A 21,774-nucleotide genomic window follows, 5' to 3' on the forward strand; every position below is an offset into this window, starting at 1 on the left:
TCCTAAAACCTTTCAAGTAGCTTAGTGGGCAGAGAGGAGAACTAGAAAGTTCTCCTTTGAACATTCTCTTTGTTTCTCAACTCATTTCTGAGACAAGTTGCTAGATGATATCTCTGTTTAAATGATGATTCCTAACCATGCTGCCAAAAAAAAAAAAAAAGAAGAAAATTAGTAGACAGATCTGTCCCCAAAAACTAAAATGGCAACGGTTATGTTGACTTCCAAATTCCTAATTGTGAAATGTGGGCCTGTCAGCCCTATTATTATACTTCAGTTCCTATTTCCATTAGCACCACTCCTGGACTGAATTTATAAACAGTGTGACAAACAAACAAACAAAAATCTCTCCTTCTACATATCTAAGCAAGTCACATTTGTAGGAGAGATCTTAGAAGTCCCTGCTAGACTGAGGCAGCACGCATTTGTTCTCAGTCAATTCAGCAGAGGTCTGAGAAGCCAGCTTGACAGTAGGCTGGTGGTGTGCTGTAAGGAATGCCAAAAGCCTGACTACATGGGTCCCCTCACGCTAGCCTAGGGTCTCTGGGCGTTGCAGCAGCTGTTCTGAAGGCTTTGCGTGTTTATCTCCCACAGACAGCTGAGCAGGCGGCCTCCCGTTTCATGAGCCGAGCCCTGGAATGCAGTGGATGAGACCCAGGCCTTCGGCCACCCAGATGAGAGAGTTTTGTGCTCAGGCCCCTATATGGCTGTGTTAGACTGAGCAACGGGCTCCAGTCTGTCTTGGTTCCTTGTTTGGGAAGCAAGTGGGAGGGGAACAGACCAAGGAGCTATAAAATCCTTGAGTGTTCTGCTTCCCTGAACACCACCCATCCAGAGTGGAGAAGCCCAGCCCAGCACCGTCAGGGTAAGTGCCCCAAGCCCCAGGAAGTGACTCTGAGAGTGGAGCAGCTCTTTGTTACCCAGTGTAATCAGACGTCAATGCAGGGGCTTGGCTGGACTTGTGTGTATTTCCACATTTTAAATGGGGCTTGTATTACTAAAATGACGGTAGCTTTTAGTTCTAACACTCTGACATTAAAGTCAAGGTTAATAGCCACCTTGGTATGGCGGCACAGGTAGACTGGGAGGTGGAATGAACTGGCATTGGTACACTTCATCTGTGAAATCTGTTGTTACTCAAGTGATGGTCCAGGTCTTGAGGCACATCATAGAGATGAGGTTGAGCTATTGGCAGTAGAATATGCATTTATTTTTATTGGGCATTAGAAACCCAGGGATTTGTTTGTGGTTCTGATTTGCAGTGTGCATTTTTCACTGGATCTCACTGTTTGCTATAATGAAGATGTCTGGAAAGGGATTTTAATTATGCAGACAGGGTAGGTGCCTTGTCTAATTGTAACTGAAATTGCCGGGGTTTTTTTTATGTCTGAGTTCCCCTGGCTGTGATTGGTGCTATCTCACGTTGGGACTCTTTCATCTGCGTGTTATCTGTGAGCTTACAGGTTAGAATCTGCATCATTTGTCCTTTGCAGTAGCACAGGGCAAGCCTCTAGCTTGCATCTTTTTCTGCAGAGGAAGCAGAAGGGAACAAAACTTGCATCTGCAAGCTGTGTGTCTCAGCCAAAGGGATGCCTGGTTTGCATTTTCCTTAGTCTGACATTCCCTTCTGCTGGATGAGGCCAGTGATACTGTGCAGTCAGCCAGCCGTCCTGAACTCAACTTCACTGGAAATCCCAGTTTGGCAACTCCAATCGGACCGGAGTTTTCATGCGGAGATTTTCTTTCCATTTTGTGATTCATGACTAAATATGGTTTGCATTTCAAGACCAGCTAGCTGGGAACTGTAATGTTCTCCCCCCTCCCCTCCCACTAACTACTCATTTTTGGCTCAAGATGCATGCTAGTCAGAGCAAACCCCCTGACCCGGGTGCAGTTACAAAAGCAGCCATTTGAACATGTTTTACCTAATTAGGAAATGCTCTGCGCCAAACTGAGCTGCTCATTCAGGTTAGATAAGATTCTTAGGCCACTGAGCCAGCTCTCTCCAGGAATACAAAGACTGCTTTTCTATGGCAGTGCTCTTCTTAGAGATCATAACATTCTCCCTGGACTTTTGTTTTATTTTAGCAAATATAAATGCATTGACTGAATTTTGATTTTTTTTTTATACTTTCTTGCTGGTGCTGTTGGTCACCTGTGTTTTCTGATTGTCATTTATGCTTTTATGTCTACTCAAATACTGCCTCCAAACCACCACTGACCCCCCCTTAAAATATCAGGGATATAACCTTCCCTTTTTAGAGACCACTCTCAATCCCCACATTTGATCCTTCCTTACAGTTGGGAGGACAAGCCCAGCACATCCACAGGACCTGCTGAGCCCTGCAGCAGGCTGCCTCTCACGGTGCCCTGCCCTTCACAGCTGCTCTGTTCTGCCTGCTTTATACTTCTGCTTCCTAACGCATCTTGATCTCCTTGGAAAGAAGCCAAACCTAATTCAGTGTGGGGAAGGAAAGGGTGTGGTGGGAAAGGAAAGGGAAAATCACTCTAAGTCCCGTTTGTTATTCTTATTAGTGGAACTAGCAGATTTTCAGTGTTCTGGGGACAGTGTTAAAGAAAGCAAATGGTAGTAAGAGAAAGATCCACGCAATGATAGTAATCATAATGAAGTTAAAGTAGAAATTTATTCAGGAAGTATGATGTGCATATGACTAGGAATCACAACCTCCCAAAGCACCTACTAATGTTATTACTGTTTTATAGTTAAGAAAACTTTAAAGACGTTAAATAACTGACTAAATCACATTGCTTCTGAGTGCGCAACTTGAGTTTAGACCCAGGCACTCTGACTCTAAAGTCCAAATTCGCAGTCCCAGCACTCCACCTCCTCCAGTATCCAAATGTTACTGGTTGGGGGATCTTGGATGTCACTTCAGTTCCCTGAGCCTTGATTTCCTGGCCTACCCACTGGAGATAATGTTACATGTCCTGATTTTAAAATGTATCATCTCCGTTGAGGTACGCATTCTTTGCAAAGAATACCATTAGGAATATTCCAGGTGTCTGCAAAGATGCAGCCTTAATTTTCTCAGAGCAGAATGACAGAACTCTAGGGACAATGTTTTTTGTTTGTTTGTTTGTTTGTTTTAAATCTTCTCAACTTCCCAGAAACCACCTTAAAAGAATCATTTCTCTTTTTTTTCCCACTAGGCATAATAATGTTATATTTACTGCTTGCTGAATTCTTTAGTTATTAGAGGGCTAAATTTAGGATCATAAAGAAAATTAAAATATGTCATTAAAATTTACAGAAAAGAAGAAGAGGGGATAGCAGGAAGTATTATGCTTGTAAAACTGCATAAATGAAATGCATGTAGTTTATTCCCTTTATATAAATAAAAACTAGAATTTTTTAAATTGGGAGAACTTTTAAAATCCTAGATCTGAATTTGAATCAAGTGTCTTCCTCAACTTCAATTCCCCCTGATATCTAAATGCCAGGCAAAGAATTCTAAGCATTTTTTTTTTTTTACAGAATATTTTCACTAAATCCTGCTTGAGAAAATGGAAAGATTCGTGACAGTGCAGGGGTACCTGGTGTCTGGTTCTCTGTGTACCTTTGAACATTTCCCTGGGTGTTTCCATTTGTAAAAAAAAAAAAAAAAGCCTTGGATGGAAATTTCTTCTAATTTTGTAAATCAGTACTTCTGCTCTAGTTTCTCAAGTTTTGTCAAAGTTCCCAAGCTTAAGTATGAGTTATTTAAAATATTAATTATATAACCAAAGGAGCACATGCTGACTTCAGGAAATGTAGAAACTATGGCAGAACCCAGGCAAGATCATTGGAAAAGACCTGTGTTCTCCCCCAGTTGAAAGCAAGCCCAATCAGAATCTTGTACTAAACATCAGTCTCCAGTTAATACATGAAAATTTCGTTTTATTAGAATCACACAATGTTACTTTCTGTTTTCTATCATCCCTACATAAGATTGTACTATTATCATTTTACTTCTTTTTCTTACTGGTAGGAAAATATTCTACTACGCAGTGCGCTGTTGGTTACTCACCATCCCTTACTGGATTTTAGCTTAATAATGACTTCTATTAATGCAGCAAGACAGGATCACTAAAATTTAAACCATCTTAGGATGTTTTGATCCATTTTAATGTTTTTTTTGAAGATAAAAATGAAAGGTCTCAGTATCCAGAAAGGTTTTATTTATTTATTTATATTGGATATTTTAACACTTTTAAGCTTTCCTATGCTGCCCATTCCTCAAAATTTGGCTTTTTGGAGCAATTCTGAGAAGTTATTATATACCTAGAAAAATGAATTTGAGTTGATACTTGTTTCTTAAATGTTAGGTGACACGCCTCTGTAAAGCGCTGGTCTGAGGCCTAACCTTTTCTCTATAGGTCATTCATTCACTCCCTCAGTCCACATTTAAAGTGTTCCCGAGACCATGTGATGTGCCAGTCACAGTGCTAAAGGCTGGTTGTACAAACTTGAAAGTATTTCAGCCTGTCGAAGCCCTGAGATAAATGCTGTGTTAGGTACTTGCCAGCAGTAGGAAGCTAGAACAGAGGACAGGCGCTCATCCCAGAGTGGAAGGGGCCGAGGGAAGCAGGGCAAGTGCTCTTTTGCAGCTGGACCTCTCCTCTCTGTTCCCTGCAGCATCCTGAGAAGCAGCTATGTGTGAAGAAGAGGACAGCACTGCCCTGGTGTGCGACAATGGCTCTGGGCTCTGCAAGGCCGGCTTTGCCGGGGATGATGCCCCCAGGGCTGTTTTCCCATCCATTGTGGGACGTCCCAGGCATCAGGTGAGCAAACTCATGATTAAAAAAGAGAATGCCTGCCTGTGGCTCCTACCAGAGATTCTATAAGCTTATTCAGAACATACTCATGATGGCAGGCGCGTAGGAGTCAAGGCCAATCTCACATGGTTATCAGACGGAAAGTCTGTGCCTTTTCAATTGTCCTGTTTGTGTCATACAATTACTTTCATCATCATCATCATCATAACCATAAAGATTTACAAGTTATTGTGATAATATACCATAGCCACTTTTTGGAAAGAAACTAAAATAAAAGCCTACTCACAAAGCTTGATACAAGATGAATGCAAGTATTGATACTGTACGTAATTTCATATGTTAGCTGTCAACAAAATAAATTTGGAGAGCCACATGATAATTTTACATGTATAAATAAAATGTTAATAGTAAAAACCAACAATTTCAACTCAGAAGTTCTCCTTTGCATCAAAAATGTGTTTTTCCGGAGTGAGTCTATGTGATTGATGTTTAGGTCTCAACTGGCAATAAATTCATAAGAATAAAACTCTTCTATGAAGGACGTCTTTCTGGGTCTTTGTTGAACTCGGTGCAAAGGACAAGTTTTGCATAAATGAATGTTTTCTGGCCCTGTAGCAGTAACGGCTGTTTTACAATTCTAAAACAGTCATTCCAGTGCAATACAAAGCTAGCATTAAGAAGGTCCTTTTCACATTCACTTCAGTATTTTAAAAATAGAGGTGGCTAATTCAGACAATGTCTTAACAGTAATTGACAGGAATTGTCTCTTAGAAATAAAGCATCAAGTGCTTATTTATATATTTAATATAGAAAACAGCAGTCACATGCTTTCAGGTGTATGACAATATTAAAAATATAATTTCAACTATTTACAAGAGCCAAAATGTCATATAATTAATATATATACTATATATATTATACTACAAAAACTATAGATTCTTTCAGCAAACATTGTTGAGAGCCACATATGTGCCAGCAAACTTGCTACCATGATGTACAAAGCAGAAATGATCTTTGTCCCAACAGGGGAACATAAAAGCTAACTCAGTGTAAATTTGCCCTGTCCATAACATGACCTATCATTTGAAGTCGCCTTTATGTAAGTTTCCCATCAACTAAAGAAACATTGCTAAAGGGCATATTCAAGATAGGGCCCTTTATAGTGTTTCTGGTACCAAAAGAGAAACTTTGTAGCTCACTTATTTCCTCCTTTGTGCGTTGATATAATCAATTCTCATGTTTTCAGAGAGACTGACTTCTAATCTGTTGAACCATTTTAGGGAGTGATGGTGGGAATGGGACAAAAAGACAGCTACGTGGGTGATGAAGCACAGAGCAAAAGAGGCATCCTGACCTTGAAGTACCCGATAGAACATGGCATCATCACCAACTGGGACGACATGGAAAAGGTACCAGGACGTTTTCTGCAGGTCAAGTCCTCAGGACACACAGTCAATCCCTATGACCCCTCATGGAGAGAAAAAAAATGTGCCATGGTTGGAAAAGAAGTGGTTCAAATTGTCCAACAGCACTTTTATTTGGAAATGTTTGTTATGAATTTCTACTCCCTAGGGAAAACAATATTGGTGCTGCTGTTGTTGTTTTATAAGTTTCCTTGCCTAGCAGTGTTTATAAACTAAGTTGAGGAATATAATTGTGGCAATGAGATATAGCCTTCTGCCAGTGGGCAGAACTAACAGGCTGTGGTCTCTGTCAACTGGATTATTTTCCCAGGACTGATATCATGTGAGCTGCTGCCAAGAAGTAACTGTCCTTTCCCTTTCATCCGTAGCTGGAAGGCCGCACACTCAGTGCAGTACAACCTGAGACAAACGGAAATGCTGGGAGTGACCTGAGCCAGCCCACTGCCCAAGCTTTTCAGTCACTCACCCTGAACACTCAAGCCTAATTCCTTTTTCTGTTTGTTTGTTTTCACCATATACAGGGAATTGCCACTGTCCCTTGACACATTGAAGTGAAATGTAACTGAAAAGTATTAAATACTCTAAGTCTCCTTTTTATGTCCCACTAAAGCCTTATTTGCCAAATTCTTATGAAAAAGTTAATGAGGCCTTAAGTTAGGATTTTGCTGTTTGTCACGAAAATCTTTAACAGGAGGAAGAGAAATAATGGGGAAGTTATGTAAAGTTGCTTAAATGCAGCAAAAGATATTAAAATAATCGCAGTTGGCCTTTTATTTATCTAACAGCTTGCTACACACACACACACATCAGTCCCAAATAACCACCACACATATGTATACTTATCAATTTACTTACTTATTTTTCAAAAGACTTATGTTATAAAAGATAGAGTGACAGAAAAAGAGAGAGAGAGAGAGAGACAAACATATGGGGAAAACAGAAAGAGAAAGAGAGAGAATGAATGAATCTTTTGTTTACTGGTTCACTCCTAAAATATCTATAACATTTAGGCTTGAAGACAGGAAACAGAAATTCCATCCTGATCTTCCCCACAAGCGGCAGGGACCCAAGTCCTCAGGCGCACTGCTGCTTTCCCAGTCGCTTTATCAGGAAGCTTGTTGGGAGGTGGAAAACCCAGAATTCAATCATCCCTCCAGCCTGAGAAGCTGGAACCCTACATGAGCACTTAACTTACAGCACCATAAAATCAATTTAAAAGAAAAACCCAGAGGTGCGTATACAGCACAGTGGGTAAGTCACCACTTGGAATAGAGGCTCAATGTGTGCTCCAGTCACCCATGTTGGAGATCCCAGTCAAGCTCCTGGCTCTCAGCTTCAGCCTGGCCCTGTTGTGGTTCTGAGAGGCACTTGGGGAAAGATTATAGATGGAAGATATCCCATCTCTCTCACTTCATGGGTGTGTGTGTGTGTGTGTGTGTGCATGCGTGCTTCCTTTTCAAAATGAATGAAAATTAAAGAATTTTGAGTAATGATGCTTAAGCCTCTATCCCTCTAGAAATTAATTTAGCTGGATTTGGTCAGATTGCAGTTTACACTGAGGGAATTGTGTTAATCTTAGCGGGAAAGCACTGCTTAGGAATTGCTTTGGTAGCACTGTAGCACAGCAAACAGGATTGCCACCTGAAGTGCCAGCATCCTGTATAAGTGACAGTTCAAGTCCTGTCCGTTCCACTTCCAATCCAACTCCCTGCTAATGAACCTGGAAAAGCAGCAGAAACTGGCCCAAGACCTTGGTCCCCTGAACCAATGTGGGACACCTGGCTCCTGGCTCATAGCTTCGGACTGACCCAACTCTAGCCATCGCAGCAATTTGGAGAGTGAACCAGTAGATAGAAAACCTCACTTTCTGTCTCTCCCTTTTTCTGTAACTTGTTTAAGAAAATAAACAAGTGTTTCTTTTTGAAAAATCATTACATAGAGCTGACATCATCGAGAACGCATGCTGTTTAAGCAACACTATTAAAATGGAAAAATAAAACCCCAATTTGAAATTTTCATTTCAGAAAGAGAAAGAAAGACAGAAGAAAAAAAGAAAGAGAAGGGGTTGTGGTTTTGAACATGATGTTTCAGGATAACCACAAAATGAAATATGACTGGCAAGATGGCGTGAACATTCTGATGCTTCTGCTTTTCCTCGTTGGCGAGAGTGCATGTTTATTCAAGTGAACATCCAAGCCTGTGGAAAGAAGAGAGAGGACAGGCATTGGGGAGCAGTTCCTAGCCACCCTGCCTTGGGTTGCCCAAGGATTGTGAAATCACTTTCATGGTTCCCATCCCACCGCTGTTATCCCTGCCCTGTCTTCACTGTACTCCATCCATCAAAGGGACAGGGCCATTTCCTTTCTAGAAACCACAGATTCAAAACCAAAGAACTGAAACAAGACAGTCTTTAAAGTTGACCTTGCTCTTGTTCATTTATAAACTTCCACCACAAGTTCTTGGATTTTTGTGGGGTGTGTGTGTGTGTGTGTGTGTGTGTGTATGTGTTTTGTTTGGCTTCATTTGGGGTTAATCTAAGATTTCTAGTATTGATGGAAAATATTGTGCTTCTGAAGGTTAATTCCTTCTTCCCTTTTTTATAATGGTCTTTCGGGCATCAAGAGTTAAAGTGTTTGCTGAATATACTAATGCCCAAAGTACGCACTCACATTACATAAGGCATGTGTTTTTATAGAGGTGCCGGAGGGGCTCCCCTGACTGGAAGCTGACTCCTGCCAGTCCTGGGCAGGGCACCTGCTGTCTTTCCTAGACAGACTACATACGGTGATTTCTCCCGAGTCCTTAAGGGTGGCGACTTGACATTCAGATCTGCTTCATTCAATCACTCAAGTATACATTTGTTTGTCCTTTTATTTACCAAACTGAATCATTTCCCCATAAATTAAGATTGAGGGAGAGGATAAAGAAGATATAGGTGGAACAGGCACTGAACTAAATAGCTACTCTATAGTCACCACATTGAAATCACAGAAAGATAAATGTTAATTTCTCTCATACTCATCTTACTATTGCTGATATTGGAACTGAGAGGGCTAAAGGGTTAAAAACTTGCCTAAGCTCATATAACCAGGAAGTATCTGAACTGAGTCTGATGCCAGATTTGAGCTAACATGCTTTATCATGACAGCATCTTACTTACAGACCTAATTCTGGGTGTTTCCTCTATTATTAACTAGAGGTGAATCCTTGGGTAAGATACTTCAATTCATAAAAATGTGGACTTCATAATGAGAACTTCCAACATTCCATTTGGTGCTGGCTTCATGTGGTTTGTTTTGGCCCACCACATCAAATCCTTGTGTTTCCATTCTGTTTGCTCACTCACTAGATCTGGCACCACTCGTTTTACAATGAGCTCCGTGTTGCCCCTGAAGAACATCCAACCCTGCTTACTGAGGCACCCCTGAACCCCAAGGCCAACCGGGAGAAAATGACTCAGGTAAGCATTAATCCCATGTCCATCACTTCTGAGTGTGGGTCAAAGCCCATCAGTCAGCCAGTTTCTGGTTTTGAGAATTTAGTAAGTACTATCTAACCTCAATCCCACATTTGCGGTGGTCAACCAGTAAGCTAAGCATTTTACATGTACTGTCTCCTTAAATCCTGATAATATGAGTCAGAAGGTATTCCTATCCTGACTGTACAAATGAAAAACGCAAGACTGAGATACGTCAAGTGATTTTCACAAGTCAAATAGCTGGACGCGGAAGAGCCTGGAACTGATGCATGAACTTCTGGCCTAGAAGAGTCATAAATGTGAATCCTACAGGATCCTTTCTCTTCCTTTTGGCTTCACTACAGTTAATACATCTTGAGCTGTCTACTTAGAAAGAGCCTGAGAGTCCACCGAGCTCAAAGCCCCTCTCCATTTGCAGATGAGAGACTTGGAATGAAGCCCACATTAGCCAGCCCTTACTTAGGATGCGTTTTCCAGATCTCACTCAAGTCAGGGTCAGAGGCAGAGCTGGAGGCTGGATTCTCTGAACCTCTGGCCGGGCCTTGTATGCATGTTGCCTCATCCCTCCTTATTCCATGAGCTCAGCTATGTGGTGGTCTGTGCATTCATACCTTCAATCTCCCCTCCACAAGGGACCAGGCTTGCTGTTGTTCTCCTTTGCCCTGGTCTGGAGTCAGGCAGGTCCATCTGTGTCCTTCCATGACGTTCTCTCCTGACCATTCACCGAAGGACTGGAAACATCACTAACTTAGCTCTCTGGATTGATTTTTGCAGATTATGTTTGAGACTTTCAACGTCCCAGCCATGTACGTGGCTATTCAGGCGGTGCTGTCTCTCTATGCCTCTGGACGTACAACTGGTAGGTGGCTGGGAGGAATGGGGACCCTTGACTAATGAATCCACCCCCACTGTGGGGTTTGATGGTTACAAGCATGTGGGTTGTGATGGACAAGAAGTGAGTCAGGATTCACAGGGCCCACCCAAGCCCTGACACACCTTTGCCTTTTAAAGAAAGTATTTATCTAAGGTCAACAAATTTCATGCAGTTCATTTATACTCATCAAAGACCATAATGCCCCTTCCCATTCTACCCTCCCCTTTCCCATGTTGCCACGTTTCTTTCTCCTTTCTTTCTGATTTTTCTTTTAATTTTTATAATGACATACTTTCATCTTCTTCTAAAAGTACAAGCTGAACTCTCCACTAAGTAAAAAAAAATTCAATAAATAGTAAATAGAAAAACCACTGTTTCTCAAAAGTATGGACAATGGCTGTAAACAAATTTCAAAATGTTACTTTTGCTCATATATATTACATTTTTGTACTTTGTAAAGTGTTTACCATAAATCAGGGAAAACATATTTGTCTTTTGGGTATTGGCTTTAGCATAATAGCTTGCAGCTACATCCATTTATTTTTTCCAAAACCAGAATTTCCTTCTTTTTATGGCTGAGTAGTATTCTATAGTGTATATACATTATATCATCCTTATCCAGCCATCAATTGATGGATGTCTGGGCTAATTTCACATTTTAGCTGTTGTGAATTGAGCTGTACTAAACATGGAGTTACAGATAACTCTTCCATATCACCTTTCAAAATAAGCCTGGAAACTTCTATTTCTGGCAGGATTATTTCAATTGTTTCCCTTTTCCGGCTCTGCCTCTTTCCAGCTTCTTTAAGTCCTGTCCTGCCTCAAGTTTCCTACTAAATACTTTCTGTCCTTTCAATTAGGAGGTTTCACCTCCCCCACAGCTTCTATATCAGCAAGTGCCTCCATATAAGCCAAGGTGGTGACATTATAATGTCCAACCCTCCCTCCAGGCATCGTGCTGGATTCTGGAGATGGTGTCACCCACAACGTGCCCATCTATGAGGGCTATGCCCTGCCCCATGCCATCATGCGTCTGGACCTGGCAGGCCGAGATCTCACTGACTACCTCATGAAGATCCTGACCGAGCGCGGCTATTCCTTCGTGACTACTGGTGAGGCCAGCGGGAGAGCAAAGGAGGCTATAGGGCAAATGGAGGCTGTAGGGCAATGTGCCATTTAAAAGACCTGGCAGGACCATAGTAACGATCCAGTGAGGGATGGGACAGCCTGGAAAACGGTGAGGCTTGAATCAAACACACAGAGAAAAACTTGGCTTGTGTTGCTGTTGCTGATGCTTCCTCAAAGAGCAGTCATCTGGTGTCATGAGCCGTTCAGAGTTTTTATTGCTTAACAATTCCTAATCCCCTTCATGAACACAGAGACAAGACAGAGTGCAGAGACTGAGTGTAGTATGGGGTGATGTTTGGCAGTCTTCATAAAGCTCCAGATAGGACTTGAGTCCCAACTCCTCCATTCACTACCTTGGTAACTTCAGCTACGTTCATGAACTTGACTAAATTATGGTCCCTTTGTCAAATGATGGCAGTAGCCATTCCTGCCTCACATGGTTCTTACGAGTACTAAATGAAACAAAACAAGAGTTACTGCATGAAACAAAGAATTCAATCATTAGCAGACTCTAAGCCCGAGTTACCCAGTCTTGCCCCACAAGAGGGCAGCATCAGACATAGCTAGAAATAACTGGATGTCTTTAGTGCCTTTGGCTCCAGCTGCCTGCCTACTTGTCACCAATAGACTTCTAATGGTATAGAGTTTAATTAATTTCATTTCTGCTCCGCCATCTATAAAGAATCCCAGAACACCTCTTCAAAGTTCCCAGGGGACTCAGCAGTAGCCAGAAGCATAGAACTGTAGCGTTCAGGAGTGGGAAAAATACCTTCCTGCCTCTTTCATGTCTATAACATGGCTGGAAGTCTACAGAACTTCCAGACCAGGCTCGTCCTGAGCTGTTCCCTCTGCCTTCTGGAAGGTGACAGGTGTGCCAAGAGTCTGATTTAGGCTCTACCTGAGCCAGGCAACATGGATCTTGCAAGTTTTTTTTAAAACCGTGGGGCCTCTAAAGAATTGATTCAGGGTTAAGATCTCCTGGTCACCTGAAAATCCAATATAACTGTTACAGACAATTAAACCAGGTGCCATCAAGTTACCCTGGAAAAGGAAGTTTTTGTGGAGAAAGGTTCCCCTACTTGAACTTTCTTTAACTAACTCATTTTATTACTGCCATGCGTTTTCCATAAAGTGTTAACTATCGATCTGCAGTGTGTGAGGGGCTACTAAGAAGGCAGGAAGCACCTTGGTAAACCTAGAGGGTCATGGCCATTGTGAACTTTGGAATACAGAAGATTGAACTGACACAGTTTTTGGGAAGGGAGATGGATTGAGGGAGAGACTGAAGTAGGGTGGATGGGTGTTGGCCGCCTGTGCAAATGCTAACATTTTCTACCTCTTTTTTTTTCCCCCATATCTGGTTGACAGCTGAACGTGAGATTGTGCGGGACATCAAGGAGAAATTGTGCTACGTAGCTCTGGATTTTGAAAACGAGATGGCCACGGCAGCATCCTCCTCCTCCCTTGAGAAGAGCTATGAGCTGCCCGATGGGCAGGTGATCACCATCGGGAATGAGCGTTTCCGCTGCCCGGAGACCCTCTTCCAGCCCTCCTTCATTGGTAGGCAGCCATGACCCCATCTAGAGAAGAGACAACACACTACTGCCCCATATCCAGCCAGCCATTGGCCACCAGGAGCACCAAAACCAAATGTGTTTCTGAAAGTAAATGAGTATCATAGTTTCAAGGTGAAAAAAAAATTACAGAAGGACAGGAAAGGTGTTTTATTTCTAGTAAAATGCTATGTTAAAGATGAAACTGCTACTGAGTACAGTGCAAGAATTAAATAGTGCTGTGCTAAGGACATGGTAGGGTCACTCGGATGGATGGGGAGTGTGTGCAGAGTGCTGAGAGCTTGGGAATAGAGGGGGCAGAGAAAATGGACGAGGACCCAAAGTGAGCCTGTTGCTACTTTTTGCACGGACTTCAAAAGAGTTGATAGAGTTGCTGAAAGAGGCAGGATCTCCTAGGGTAGGGGAGGGAGTTTAGATTTCCATCTTTGTTCTACACTTAGAGTCTTGGCAAAGTCATCCAAACTCCCCAACGTCAGATTTCCACGTATAAAATGAAGACTGTAAAAGTGCCTTTATCACAGGATGGCTGTGAGAATGCCATGAGACAGATACACAGAACTTAGCCTAGTGCCAGACAAAAACAAGCAGGAAATAAATGCTAGTTAGGATAGTATTATGCTATATTAATAGTGATATTAAATATAAAATATTACTACTCTTGTTATTTCTTCCCTGAAAAACATGGAGGGTCCCCTCGAGTTTTTTTTCTTAAAAGTTCCACATCAAAAATTAACAGAGTTCACACAAAATAATATATTAGTAATCTTGGAACACATGAGACTGTCCAACTAGGATAAAACTCCTTTCTGAGGAGTCAGCAAGAACTGTAGCGCAACAGCCACAGAAAGGAGCTTTCTGCACAATGACCGTGGCAGGAGATGAGCCTGGAAACTTCCGCAGAAAACCTGAAGGTTTTGTGCCTTGTTTGAATCGCACACAGCAGTGGGTCTATTAGACAGTCAGTGATAGAAGCTGTAGCCCCTCCTGGAGATGCTGCCAGATGGGGGACAGAAGGACACGGAGCCTGACAAGGCCCTTCTGGTCCCAGAGGGGTGGAGTACAGGCTAATAGGGCTGCCTGGCCTTGTTCAAGATAAGATTACCTGGTTGATATAAATTCAGACAATCCATCTCCATCAACCAAGACCCCTGCCCGTGTCTCTTTCGTAGGGATGGAGTCTGCTGGCATCCATGAAACCACCTACAACAGCATCATGAAATGCGACATTGACATCAGGAAGGACCTGTATGCCAACAACGTGCTTTCAGGTGGTACCACCATGTACCCTGGCATTGCCGACCGTATGCAGAAGGAGATCACTGCCCTAGCACCCAGCACCATGAAGATCAAGGTATGCGATAGAGACAGACTCGGGCTGCACCGTCGGCAGTGTCAGCTCCATAGCCACACATGCAGGGCTCTTCAGAGGTCATGTCTTAGTCACATGACTCATGGGTTTAAGACTAGACAGTGGGCCAAAGTGCACATGTCCCATTCTTCATGGGGTGTAAGTCGATATAGTTCATAAGAGACAGAATTACTCGATGCAAAATGTAGTCTGTGAGACCTTATCCTTTTCTATCAATGTCATCAGAGCCCGTATCTCTGAAGAACAGGCATTTTGTTATTTTCCCTTAAAGGCGTATCCCAGTCTTTTAAAACACAGATAATCTAGATGTGTTTTTGAAGCAGTTTAACTCTTGCAGATTCAGAGGCATGTCCCACTCTTTGGCTACTAAACATGATTACCTCTCAGGTGTCCAGAACCCGATCCTGTCTTCATCCCTTTGCCTGGCCCACCTGTGATGGAGGTTCGTGAAAGCACCAATGGGCTCCAGAGTAATCAGTGCGGTCCCTGAGCCACCTGGGGAGCCCAGAGGGAACTCAGAGGTCATATGCAGAGGATTCTCTGGAGGCAGGTTGGCTTGTGGCCGATGGCTCCTCAAAGGCTGCTAGCGTTCTCTGAAATCAGAAAGCCGTGTGGGAACGCTTTGGGTCAACACAGGAAGCAAATTCAAGTACAGAGCAGTCAAATAAGTTCTCTGCTGTTTGCACTCCCATCTGTCTTCGGGGAAAGGCGTGCAGCTACCACCCAACGGCCTGCTGGAATGAAACATGCCGTTTCTTTCTCAATAACGGGCACAAGGGTCCTGCCCTGTGAGAATTCAGGAAGACAGGAGAGTGTTTTCTGAAGGGCTCATGTTTCTCGGATGCGAGTTTCCAGGCTCCCTGGACTCAGCCCAGTAGAGAGAGCCCATAGTTAGAGTTGAGCAATTCATGGTTCTTCATATCGTTTTCTTGAATAGAAAAAGAACATGAAACTTGGGGTCCCAGGTGGTGAGAGAGTTTAATGATCAATTTGAAAAGCTTGGGACAATAAGACAACAACTTAGAGGAAAATGAAGCTGGGTCAGTAACATATAGAAACTCCATATATTATCTTTGCAGCTTTTCTGGAAATCTGAATACATCCAACAAAATAAACAGGTCTTTCTCAAACAAAACCTAACACCAGCAGGGTCCAAGTTTGACTAATGGGTCAGTAACTGACAGAGCCAGTACAAATGGTTATCATCCCCCTCTCAGTCTCCACTTTCTCCAAATGGAATATGCCAGTAACTTAATATTTAAAAATCTTCAAGGTGATTCTGGGAATTAAGTGAAAATATGTATATATAATGTTTAGCACGTATCATGCCTCATAGAATAAGCCACAGTCCCTGTTCAGGAAATGGTAATTTAAACACAAATGCAAAGTTTGGGGGCATAAACAGACATTAAACCTTCCACTGCAATTTTAGAAACACACTGTCTGCTGCCCAAAGTACCCACTTCTACTCAAGAACTCAAGTGTGGCACGGAATTTGGAACAGTTCAACTCTGGCTGCTTTGCGGGTTCCCACATAGATGAGACGCTGGACCCAACTCACAGTTCTCTGTGTCAAAGCCTTTCATTTATTTCAGAAACATGAGCATGCCTGACCACATCTGGTCTATGGTGGGTCAGTGCAGCTGGATGGAAAAGTCATCCCAACGGAATGACCATCCCAGCAGGCTGGTCCTGAGCCCCTCCATGCCCAATGGTGCATCTGGGGAGAAGGGAACATGGAAGAGGGGTCACAGATGGTTTGCAGTAGATGGCACGAAGGAAGCCAGAAAGCAAAGATGCTCCTTGCAGGATCTCTAAACCCATGGGCTCTGCAGCCCCTTGTGCTGAGTATGCCCCTGCTCTCTGCAGAAAGTGGGCCACGGTAGAACACCCATGAGCCGTCCTCCTGCCCTAACAGTCTTTCTTTCTCATCCTGACCAACAGATAATTGCCCCTCCTGAGCGCAAATACTCTGTCTGGATTGGTGGCTCAATCCTGGCCTCTCTGTCCACCTTCCAGCAAATGTGGATCAGCAAACAGGAATACGATGAAGCCGGGCCCTCCATTGTCCACCGCAAATGCTTCTAAATCACTTCCCTGCTCTGTTTCTAGCCCACAACTGTGAATGTTTTGTGGAATACTGCCTTCAGTTCCTTTCCAAGTCATGTCTAGCCAAAGCTCTGACTCATTACTTATGTATTTTTTAATAAATCTGAAATATGCTGCCGGTAACTTCAGCATTTATCTCTGACCAAGGTCCAGCTGATCACTTATAGTAGGTTGATCTCACTTGCCAGAGAATGGCTCCCTCTAGTGGTACACCTAGGATATGACACTGTTAGAGAGGTTTTCACATGCAAGTTAGCTAAATTAATTTGGAAAACCCCATTTCAGCTCTTCAAAGGCAAAGAATCTGACCACACACAGGGATATTAAAAAAGGCTAGTCCACACTGACTTCAAAACTTTCTGAGTGGTTATACTGACACTCATACCCCAGAATTGGTAGCCTAATTGATCTAAATAAAATTAACAATTGTATATAACAATTGTATATATTATGTGTGAATGTATATAGGTAAACAACTATACATTTATTAAAACATCGGATCTTTCATACTGCACTCACACCATTATATACATATGTTTGGGTGATTTCCACATAAGGTATGACTCACATTCTGTGTAAAGCTATAGTTCTTTAAGCTTATTATCGTCTTCGTTTTAAACACACTGGAAAACACTACTTTGAAATTTCTGCACACCTTGGCCATCTGTTTCTCTTCTGAACAGTCTCTCCCTCTGGAAGGGACACAAGGAGACAGGCTCACCACCAGACAGGTTGTGGGGGAGAGCATTGCTTTGCAAGGCCACCCGTTTATCGTCTCTCATGTGCTCCATTGCGGGGAACCTACTACCAGCTCATGAGGAGACTGCGGCTGTTCTAGAAACATACAGTCTGGCAGCTACAAAGGTATGAAAAAGGCCTTCTCTGCCTTTAAGGATTTAAGGTTCTGTGTGCTTTTCTGCCCGGTCCGTTGGGCATGTGTGGTGGCTTGCCAGCTTGTTTGCTTTGTGAATGTCCAAGTGGGGCTAGCAGTCATCAGCCACCCCGAGGTGTGAGAGAGCCCAGCATTTTGTGCTCATTTGGTCTAGAAAATTCAGGCTTCCCTAGTCCTCCCTGGTCTTGTAGCTAATTAGGTTGACTACTGCTAATGAGAGCTGACCTGTCCTGGGAGCTTGCCACCAAGCAGGTATTGGGCCGTGCTGTGTCAGGATCTCTTGTCCTACAATAGCCCTGTGGACTTGATGTGACTGCTGCATCTTCACGGGTGAGTAACTGCAGCTTTTGGTAATTATGGAGTCCTACTCAATGCCTTGTTTATTGGATGCAGTGTTAGGAGCTTGCTGTTTCTTTTTTTAAGATTTATTTTATTTTTGTTGGAAAGTCAGATATACAGATAGAAGAGACAAAGATCTTCTGCCTGCTGATTCACTCCCTAAACGGCCACATTGGCCAGAGCTGAGCCAATCAGAAGTCAGGAGCCAGGAGCCTCCTCCAGGTCTCTGGTTGCAGGTGCAGGTCCCAAGGCTGTCCTTGACTGCTTTCCGAGGCCACAAGCAGGAAGCTGGATAGGATTAGAATCAGCACCCATATGGGATCCTGATGTGTTCAAGGAGAGGACTTTAGCTGCTAGGCTACCACACCGGACCAGGAACTTGCTGCTTCTTGAACTTGGTTCTAAATGCTTAGTCTCACTCTCACTTATGAGACCAGTACTGCTTATGCATGTCAAAAAACATTATAAACATGACAGGAAATCTTCCAGCTGAAAGTTCATACTAGCCAGATAAAGGCATTCCACATTTACTAGTTAAAGTCAATGGTCATTCTTGGAAACAGATCACTTTCCTAATTTAGACAAAAATCACCAGCCATCGCCACTACAGGGTTTAGTTAAGGCAAGACAGACCCATTGTGTTGGAGTGCTCCACATTGACCGCCAGAGGGCGCAGACTCTCCAGTAAAGGAATGGAAGCTTGGCATGGCCGGGCCATGGACATGGGCAAATCCAGTGGCAAAAATCAGGAAAACCAAAAGGACGCGTCGAATGTGCATTGGTGGAATGCCCATTCCCTGCAATGCACACACACTCTACCTTCAGCCACAGAGCTTTCATTCTGGGTCTGCACAATGCCCGCTGACCGGAGGGCTGGACTTTCCACAAGTGGCAGAGTGTCCTTGATGAGATGCACAGAACATCCAGGAAGCAACCTGGAGAGCTGCTTGCTTTCTTGACCCTCTTCCCTGGCCTCACAATAGCAAACCAAGGAACATTCCTCTCTTATGACCACTGATTTTCCCATTACTGGCTTTTGAAACTCTAAACATGGCATGAGTTTCCAACATTAATCAACACCATGTTGCCTTTGCTGAGAAGATGCATTTTCCAGTCATTTCTTTTTAGTGAAAGCACATCTCATTTTCACAGCCTGAGAATTCTCCTTAGTAAAAATTTCAATACAGAACAGCCTGAAATTTTTCTGATGGTAGAGAAGGGAGGTTATCTGGGCCAAAGCATGCCCAGTCTGCCCAGAAGCCTTTGCTGTAGCTGGTGTTATTCAACATATGAGACCCAAAAAAGGGACTGGGACAGCCTGAGATGTGGCTTTTACGTGTCAGAGCAGACAGGGTTGAAGGAAATGAAGAAGACAGGGCATGGTTTGCCTGGATGAAGTTCACAGTCCAGGGAGGAAGCCGACATGAAGCCAGCAGACAAGCAAATATCGGAAGGATTGCAGAAGAAATATATGGGAAACAGGCTTTACTGACCTGAGCCGTGGGTTCAGGAGAAGCTCTGATGGGGACACAAGTGCTGAACAAGAGGAAGAGTTAAAAAGCAGGTCTGGGGGAGGACTGGGCGAAATCAAGTTGGCCCATCAGCATGTTCATTGGAGACGTGCAGATGGAGGCCAGCGAGTGCTGCACACATGGGACTCGAAACGCAGAGACTCAGACCACACACGCCCTCGCCCCGAGAGCTGTCGCTGACTCACTAGGATTTTGCAGGATCTGCAGCAGTGGCTCTGTGAAATACCAGTTGCAAGCAATGAAAGAAACGACGAGTGAGATTTCTGCTTAATCTCCCACTCTTAAGCACTTTGCTGTTGAGGTTAAATTCCTCACCCCAAGTCAGGGAACTAAATGTCTGAATCACATTATAATGTTTTGTTATACATCAGCTCTTCCAGGATGTTCCCTTGTGGAAGGCCCAGTGAGAGGGATCCACTATGCTGAGAGCTGGTGATAAGGTGGGTTACTGCACAGAATTGAATGGCACCCCTTTAAGACTGAGCTCTTAGATTTACGATCTGGGGGGGGGAGGGGAGTAGGATATCTTGTAGACACATCAAATCAAGGTTGTTGTTTTTTTTTTTTTCATAGACTTCTTAGATCGTGTTTCTGTTTCCTTCCACATTTAGTTTTGAACTTTATTCTTCTGTCTTCACACACCAATTCAGCTTTCCCTGTGTAGGTTACAACTTCAAACTCCCTAAGAAATGTACTAAAATCATTTCATTTCAAGCCTTCCTTTTAAAAGAAAATATATTATCTACTCAAGCAAAAATACACGAAACAGGTAAATTCTGTCAACTGCTAACTAGTTCTTGCCCTTTAACAAACAAAAGCCTATAACTGCAGATAGAGGCGCTAATGTAGTCTCCTCTTATGAATGCATAAATCATTGGACTGAATGCAACATAACAGTAGTATTTTGAAGTGCTACATGGTTGGCTCCGGTGACATGTTCTCTTTCGCGTGTTCCTACCCTCCGAAAGTGACTGTGCTTGATGGTGTTCAGTTCTCCTAAACACGGTGCCAGTGAGCGTGGTGCAAGCCTGAGGTAGGCATCCCACTGCAAGGAGCATAAGGACAGCAAGCAAGCCCTGGATGCCTCAGGCACATCCTCAGCATCCCCTCTATTCTATGACCAAAGTCCTGCTCTGAAATAAGTAAGCTTGGATCATGTGTTGTTCATTCAAAAACTCCATTTCCCACCTACTAGGATGGCTATGATAAATAGAAAAAAGTATCAGTATGGGTGTGGAAACATTGGAACCCTTGTACTCAGCTAGTGAGAATGTAAAATGGCTCAGCTGCTGCAGAAAAGAGCAAGTTAAATACAGAGCTGCCATATGGTCCTGTGAGTCTATTCCCGAGTGCGCATTCAAAGGACTTGAAAGCGAGTACTAAAGTACTTGAACTGAGTACATGTTCCTGTCTTTCCAGCACTCCTGTCTGTGACAACCAAATGGGAAGTAACTCAGATGTCCACCAATACACCAGCCTAATACATACATGTGATGGGACATTAGCAATGAAAAAAAAAATGACAGGACCGACACATACTATAACTTTGAGGAACCTTTAAATACATATGCTAAGAGAAAAATAGCAGATACCATAGCTCACATATTATGATTCCATTTATGTAAAATAACAAAAATATCACAGATAAATCCATAATGACAGAATGTAGATTATATTTTGTCCCAATACCCCCTGGAGTAGAGAGATTTTCCATATACTGATTTACTCCCAAAATCCCTGCAAAAGCCAGATCAAAACCGGGAGTCCAAAAAAGCCTAGGTTTCCCACATAGACGGGAAGAATTCAAACACTGGAGCCATCATTGGCTGCCTCCACGGGTGGCAAGAAGCCAGGGAGTGGAGCTTGGACCCAAACCCAGGCAGTTACACATGAGATACGCACGTCGCGGACAGAAAGCCTTAACCACTGAGCCAAATGCCCGCCCTGGGCACTTTCTAAAATATATCCTTCATACGTAAGGGCATGGCTGGCAGCCTCCCTGTGGCAGTCTATGCACAAACAAGGTAGTTTGGGGTATATGCCTTGCTACGGACTATTATTCCTACCTTGAAGTCATCCCCGGAGGGAGAAATTTGGGGGCTCGTTGGTTCGTGAACGCAGAGCCTCAGCATGGGATTGGTGTCCTGAGAGACCTGGGAGGGGGAATCTCTCCCTCTGCCATGTGGACACAGGGCAACAAGGGCAGCTGACCCTGCTCTCTGCCTGCACCTTGGACTCCTAGTCCCCAGCATCATGAGATATACAAGCTCTGGTGTTGAAGC

General features: G+C 43.3%; 1 protein-coding gene across 2 annotated transcripts; it reads left to right on the forward strand.

Moving 5' to 3' along the window:
* Positions 1-815: 815 nt before the first annotated feature.
* On the forward strand, positions 816-16,852 carry ACTA2 (actin alpha 2, smooth muscle). 2 transcript variants are annotated; one of them, XM_040975751.1, is made up of 9 exons: positions 816-862; positions 4,634-4,779; positions 6,054-6,182; positions 9,547-9,657; positions 10,450-10,534; positions 11,500-11,661; positions 13,046-13,237; positions 14,421-14,602; positions 16,565-16,852. In XM_040975751.1, the coding sequence occupies exons 2-9, from the start codon at positions 4,651-4,653 to the stop codon at positions 16,706-16,708; spliced, it is 1,134 nt and encodes a 377-aa protein (XP_040831685.1). In that variant the 5' UTR covers positions 816-862; positions 4,634-4,650; the 3' UTR covers positions 16,709-16,852. The 2 variants fall into 2 exon arrangements, with proteins under 2 accessions (XP_040831685.1, XP_040831686.1); XM_040975752.1 differs by lacking the exon at positions 4,634-4,779 and having other exon boundaries at positions 822-862.
* The last annotated feature ends 4,922 nt before the right edge of the window (positions 16,853-21,774 follow it).

Source organism: Ochotona curzoniae, unplaced genomic scaffold, assembly GCF_017591425.1.
Source record: "Ochotona curzoniae isolate NIBS_2020 unplaced genomic scaffold, NIBS_Ocur_1.0 contig_2692, whole genome shotgun sequence".
NCBI lineage: Eukaryota > Metazoa > Chordata > Mammalia > Lagomorpha > Ochotonidae > Ochotona > Ochotona curzoniae.